Raw genomic sequence first — 7114 nt, 5'->3', positions numbered from 1 at the left:
GTTGATACTGAAGAGAAGAGGTTCGAGGAGAAACAAGTTTTTCCGCGTCTCAGAGACCCAAATTCAGGCCAAAAACCAGAGGAAAATGGACATGAAGAAGAGGGTCTCATTAGAACTAAGGCACCGGTCGCCGACAGAAGTGAGTAGTTTAATGTTGTTGTTTTTTTTACGTTAAACCTGACCGGCAGGAGAAGAAGGAGTGATGGCGAGCACATGGCAGGATGTCTGCAGCTCCACGGAAAAGTGCTCAAATGTAACATTTACCGTTTACTGTTTATACCTAAGCTGCAACTAGATATAACGTTTAAAAATATATTCAATTCGCTACCAATAAATCCTTGAAAAGACCAACTGCGCAGCTGTTTTACCGCTTTGTTTCCATTTTTAACGTTCACGCTTTTCTCTCGCTTATTTCACTCCAAACGGTTGTTAAACGATTCATTCATGAAACTGCTCGTGTGCAAAAGAAACTTGCGCGTGCCTCCTTGCTCGAGCACCGATATATACACATCCGTGTGTCTCGTGGGCCCGGCTAATGTCTGGGCCTGCCATATTTTAATAAGTTACAGTACGGCTTCTATTTGCCTTGCACGAGATGGTAACGTAACTCAATTTAAATACAACATGTATTGTGACCGGTCGAATAAATTCTCTATTTATTGTAGTATAGGACGCTAACGTTAGTACGTAAAAAACGACTCGTCACGATATTTCTTTAACGTTTAATACTCGTGTAATGCAGGAAATGCGTCATTGTTTTTTGGGGTTACACACTTAAAACGTTGGTTAAATCCGAAGTTATTCATTTCAAAACCACAACCCCCCGTCTTTAAACTAGCCTCGCAACGTTCGGGGTTTTACGTTCTTAAAAAAGTCTAATTTTCGTTGTTGTTTATCGTCGCGGATCCAGGAATTAGTCGAAGCCCAAAAGGGCGCGTAGCCAGCGGCGTGCTAGCTTTTGCTAAAGTGGCTACGTCGCGTGCGCTTGTTGTGCTTTTTCGTCGCCTCCATTGTAACCAATAGAAACGAGTTATATCCTCTCGCGCGCACTTCATCGGTAATCAAACGGGATAATTAGTAAATGTAATACTTTAGCAAGAAGCTATAACTTAGCAGCGTCACGTGTGTGTGTGAGGAGTTTATAAACAGTCTCGCGCCGGGATCCCGTCCAATATGAAACTGCGCAGGAGTCCTGCGCAGTAGTGTTATGTACAAATATTATATAAAAAAACCTATATATATAAAATAGGATGTATTATATACACTATTATAATTGTATATATAATGTGTTTAATTTTGGTTAAATTAAAATGTTTGAATATGTCAACTTAAAGTTTGGTAGATTGTGGTAGCCATTTTTTAAAAATACTATTATCCGATATTTTATGTACCAAAAACTTGCAGCTGTAGTCACATGTTCTGGGTTTTTGGTAAGCGTGTGAAGTTTAAATATCTTAAAAATAAATATGCCATTGCATTTTATAAATATAAAATGTTTGTTTAATATATTTAAATTCTCTTAATATCAGGTTAAAGAATAAGTAATTGAGTTTAAAAACAAAGGTTGAGCTAGCTGGTACACACAGCAGTAAAGTTCTTTATTTTTACAGCTTTCTCTGGTTTTCATGCAGCATGTTCATAACACTCATCTTTGCTTTTCATCACCGCGTGGCAGAGCTGGTTTTGGGTGAAATGAGTCTCTGGATTAGTCATACTGACACCGTCAAGACATCTCAGTCTAGCTAAAAGACAAAGGGGGCATTACACTTGTACGTGGTTGTAAAAATGTAGAGCTCATTGTTCTCGTCTCTGCGCCCTCTTCAGGTCCAGGAGCTGGTTCTGGACAACTGTCGCTCCGGCGAAGGAAAGATCGAAGGAATCACAGAAGAGTTCTCCAACCTGGAGCTTCTGAGCCTCATCAACGTCGGCCTGACCAGCGTAGCAGACATCCCCAAACTGGACAAACTCAAAAAGGTGAGCGGACCAGACGCAGTGACGCCTCAGAGACGCTGGAGACGGTGCAAATGCAACCGCTTAAATCACAATTACACAATGTAGTGTGAACGCGTGTATCAGGGTGTCCTCGGTGGAACAACCCGGAGCTGAAACCAGCAACAGAGAATATTAACCGGCAACAAGTTTGATACATTTATGAGCAAATTTGCCAAATATTCTCTGATTCCAGCGTCTCAAACGTGTTAATTATTATTCATGTATCACAGTAAACTGAGCATCTTTGAGATTTGAGCTCCACCAGCAAGTGAAATTAAACTTTGTCTCTCTCTCTCTCTGTCTCTGTCTCTCTCTCTGTCTCTCCCCCCTTCGTCTCCACAGTTGGAGTTGAGTGATAACAGGATATCGGGCGGTCTGGAGGTCCTGGCAGAGCGGCTGGTGAACTTAACGCATCTCAACCTCAGTGGGAATAAGTTCAAAGACATCAGCACCCTGGAGCCTCTGGTGGGTGGAGTCAAAGAAACGCACTTTCCACCAGACCTCGTAACCCGAACCGTGCAGAATAAACAAATGACGCTCGCGGCTTAAACTCCCACCAAAGAGCTGAAATCAGAAGTGTGATGGAGTAAATGATCCCGTCTTGTCTTTGAACCCCTTCCAGAAAAAGCTTCCCCTGCTGAAGAGCCTCGACCTGTTCAACTGCGAGGTGACCAACCTGACCGACTACAGGGAGTCCATCTTTAAGCTCCTCCCCCAGCTCACCTACCTGGACGGCTACGACATTGACGACTGCGAGGCGTCCGACTCCGACGGCGAGGGAGACGGCGTGGAGGACGAGGACGAGGAGGGCCTGGGTAACGGCGACGCTTTTGATATTTAAAAAAACATTCCCGTTTTCCGGGCGCCTCGCCCGAAATGTTTTCTCACTTTTCCTCCGTTTTCTTGTATTCCAGAGGGCGAGTCAGAGGACTTTGACGAAGAGGAAGAAGAGGACGAGGAGGACGTAGTGGCCGAAGAGGAGGACGATGATGATGATAGTAATGAAGACGAGGTGAGTCCGGGGCCGCCTCCGAGATACAAGATGAAGTGTTTCAGTTTGTTACAGAATCCGTCAAAACGTGACGCGAATACATGCAAACGTTTCCACAGTTGGTACAAATGTGTGTTTTTAAATACACTGAAATGAATGTCGAGTTAGCAACAGAGCTAGCTCAGAGGAGCCGTTTGTTTTTATTCGATACCAGTACTCATTTCTACCGAGTAGAGCGCTTGAACGCATCATGGTCGGGTCGACGATCCCACTTCAGAAGACCCGTACTGTCCCTTTAATGGGACGCTAACGCGTTAGCAATTAGCTCGCCAGCTGCAGCGGCCCTGGGAGAAGTCGGAGCTAATTGTACGCAGATGAATCGCTACTTTCCGCCGTCGTTAGCTCCGTTAGCTCATATAGTGGTTCTTCAGGCCTTCGTGTTTAACTCATTACACCTTCAACAACCAGCGTGTGTCTCCGCAGGACGGAGAGGTGAACGGAGACGTGGACAGCGAGGACGACGACGAGGAAGACGACGAGGATGACGGTCAGTAAATGAAAATGTTAAACTGTAGTTTACTTTCAAGAGGAACTGTTCAGTGCAAACTGCATAAAACATTTAAAAATAGTAGAAATAATGTTGATGTTGTGTTCTGCAGACGAGGACTCGTCTCCGGCCAAAGGAGAGAAGAGGAAGAGGGACCCTGAAGCTGAAGATGAGGATGATGATGACGAAGAAGATGATTAAGGACCCACAAAACCTGCTTAACCCCCCCTGACCCTCTTACCCCCCCCCCCCCCCCCCCCCCCCCCCCACCAACGCTCGCCCTCCCGCCTTCCTCTCGACTCCTGGGCTGCGTCCCATTTCTGAAGCCTGTCTCCTCCCGCTGCTCCCTCGTCTCCTCCTTCCTGCAGACGCTAAACACGATGTCCTCGCGTTTCATTTCTTTTTTTTAAATTCACGGCATCAAAAATAATCTAATAACAAATTCACGAAACCTTTAAGAACTCACACTGATGATTGTTTTTCATCCAGTTATCGGACGATTGTTTGAAAATCGTGATTAAAAACTCCCGTTTATTATTTCTCAGAGCAGAAAGTTCTCCGATGTTTAGTTTTTCAGCACAAAGAAAACAAAAGAGACTCAAATATGACAAAGACTCACATATTAGAAGAAGCGGTGAGTTCTTTGGTGTTTTTTTTGTTTGTAAAATCGCTGCGATGTTAACGTCTTTATCGCGTTAATCGTCGTAACTATTCAGTGGATGAACCAGCGACACTGAAGTGGAACATCTTTTCAGAGAAATGTGAACTAATTGTGATAAAAGTTTAATTTCACAAAAACCTCTTAGTGTTTAAAGTGTTAATTTTGGCTTCTGTGATCCTTGAACTGCCAAAATTCCCACTCAAACAACTAACAAGTGAACGCATCCCTCGGTCATGAGAAGAAGCTCAAGAAGTAGCGATCAAAAGGACGGGAAGACTCGATGAAGACCGCTTGATATCTTATTATTTCTAACTTTAGGTCGATTCATTCTCGATATCAGATGTTTCGTGAACTCGCGGAGCTTTAAACGTTGAGACGATTTGAGTCGTTAGTCGTCTGCAGAAGGAGCCGGAACAGAGAGGCTCATGGGAGGAAACGGAGCTTTAAGGACGCAAAAGCCAAAAGACACCAAATCTCCCCCCTCCTCCCCCGTTTTATTGTTTTGTTTCTTTTACCATCTTCCTCTGACATCACCGCTCTGGGACGAAGCCAGCAGCTGTGACCTCATTGACGGGCTCTGTGATGTCATCAACGGACAGTCAAACGTAGTCAGAGAGGAACCCTCCCCCCCTCCCCCTCCCCCGAGGCCGAGCGCGCTCAGGGCAAACTGTGTTCTCTCTTTTTTGCCAACAGAGCTTTTTAAAAGAAATATTTTTTCAGAGAAATTGTTTTTTGTTTAATTTTGTATGGTTGTCCGGGGACTCTCTCTCTCTCTTTACCTCCCCCCCTCTCTCTCTCTCTCTCCCTCTCTCTCTCTCTCCCCCCCCCCTCTCTCTTTACCTCCCCTCTCTCTCTCTCTCCCCTCCCTGCGCAGAGAGATCCAGTTGATCCTTCACACTCACACTGACTAGTTGACGTTGTGTTTTTCTTTTCTTTCTTTTTTTTACTTTCTGTAAGTTAAAGGAAAAACAAACAAAAAAAACACACACAAACAAAAAGGACTTTGTAAATAAAATCTTAACATTTTGCTCCCGGCGTCTCCTCTCTGGCCTTTTGTCTCCACGACACGACGACATCAGCCGTCCAACAACACGCTGCGGTGAAGAAATGGTAAAATATGTGTGTGTGTGTGTGTGTGTACAGAGTTCCCATGAAACAAGTGTTGATCACATGACTTATATCTTGTCCAACAACATAAAACAGTCATTAAGGAGTTATTTCAATGGTGTTTTAATACAGCCGTCCACCTTTATTCATGGAGCACAGTGTGAGATGAGAATAATCCTTTATTGGTACGATTACAGCAGAGTGGACACTGCAGATCAGAGACATCAGTAGAAATAGTCAGTAACGGTTTAATTAAGTAAATCACAAAAAGAAAAATATGTAATTTATTTGATGATACGTTTTTAATTTAATGGAACTCAATGTGCTTAATATTTAGAAGAGAAAATAAATAAGCATGCAGCGTCCACGTCCTCATCTACACCGTTAGTCCCACTATTCATATTGGTGAATAAATACTAATAGCAGCTGGTGGACTAGTAGCCTGAGGTTTTGATGCCTTGGTGACTGATCGGCTGTCTCTCAGTGAGGAGTTGAGGTTTCTGTGACTCAAACGTTGAGAAAGTGTTGTCGTGGCGCCGTGTGTCCACTGGAGGGCGACACACTACAGGCTGCGTTTAGATGCACAGTCCATGAAACTGTACACCTGTGTTATTACATATTAAAGTGGTTTATAAAGGTAAATGAAACACTTTGTTTTCAGGTTGACAGACTTTGCTCCAGTGCCCTTTGTCCTCATTTGCATACTTAAACACAACATTTAGGAAATGTGTAACATGGAATAGGGAATGGCTTTAATGTAAGCATTGAACTTTAAATGTTCTCAGTCTGGTTCAGTAGGCTGCACAATCATGGGGAAGACCGCTGACTGGACAGTCATTGACCCTCCACAAGGACGGGAAGCCACAAAAGGTCATTGCTAAAGAAGCTGGCTGTTCAGAGTGCTGTATCGTTTTGAGAGCTAGAATCACCTCTATGGCTGTAAACCATGGATCCATGTATGTGAGGCTTTGTCAGCCCTATGATTGGCCAATTCCAGACTATGACACCTCGTTCGACGCATAAGAGTCTTAAAAAAGCGTTGGGCGTGTAAGCTGGTGTTGATTGACAGTTGATTTAGCCACTAAAATACCAAAATACGCCGTGCGTCGCCGAGCGTAACATCCGATACGCCGAAAGTGAAATCTCTTCCCCCACGGTCCCCCGAGCTTGTCTGGCCCCCCTTTCTCCAGGAAACATGATAGAATCCTTCAAGAAGTTCATCTCAAGCTACGAAGCTTTTTGTTCGTAGCTTTCTCCGGAGTGGTAGTTTGCTGAGTCATGGAGACAAATACGTGATACTGTGGTACATCTTCTCGTTGATTATATTAGTTTGTGTATAATTGTGTTTGCAGAATGTAAAATGGCTGTGATGATGTTTTTGCCCAGAATTTCTTCGTTAAGTCAGTATATAACGTGTGTAGCATTCTTATATTCCTGAATGAAAAGTGCGTTCTACGACACGCTGCCACGCTAAACTGTCTCGCTGGAGGACCAAATGGTCCTCGCTCGGTACCAGAAGGTTGAACATTGTCATGGTTACATCCATGGTTACATGAGAGGGCCAGATGTTGACGTGAGAGGACCAGATGTTGAAGTGAGAGGACCAGATGTTGAAGTGAGAGGACCAGATGTTGAAGTGAGAGGACCAGATGTTGAAGTGGGAGGACCAGATGTTGACGTGAGAGGACCAGATGTTGAAGTGAGAGGGCCAGATGTTGACGTGAGAGGACCAGATGTTGACGTGAGAGAGCCAGATGTTGAAGTGAGAGAGCCAGATGTTGACGTGAGAGGACCAGATGTTGAAGTGAGAGGGCCA

The 7114-nt window shown here is 44.3% G+C and overlaps 1 protein-coding gene across 1 annotated transcript; it reads left to right on the top strand.

The window, feature by feature from the left end:
* Positions 1 to 5221, top strand: LOC306714717 (acidic leucine-rich nuclear phosphoprotein 32 family member D-like). The gene is made up of 7 exons (XM_079184830.1): positions 1 to 139; positions 1825 to 1974; positions 2335 to 2457; positions 2615 to 2807; positions 2907 to 3004; positions 3467 to 3530; positions 3643 to 5221. Exons 1-7 carry the CDS (start codon positions 86 to 88, stop codon positions 3729 to 3731), a joined length of 771 nt encoding a protein of 256 aa, XP_079040956.1. The 5' UTR covers positions 1 to 85; the 3' UTR covers positions 3732 to 5221.
* The last annotated feature ends 1893 nt before the right edge of the window (positions 5222 to 7114 follow it).

The sequence above is a fragment of the Pholis gunnellus genome (genome assembly GCF_910591455.1).
Source record: "Pholis gunnellus genome assembly, chromosome: 23".
NCBI classification, from domain to species: domain Eukaryota; kingdom Metazoa; phylum Chordata; class Actinopteri; order Perciformes; family Pholidae; genus Pholis; species Pholis gunnellus.
This window is presented reverse-complemented; position numbering and strand designations above follow the sequence as displayed.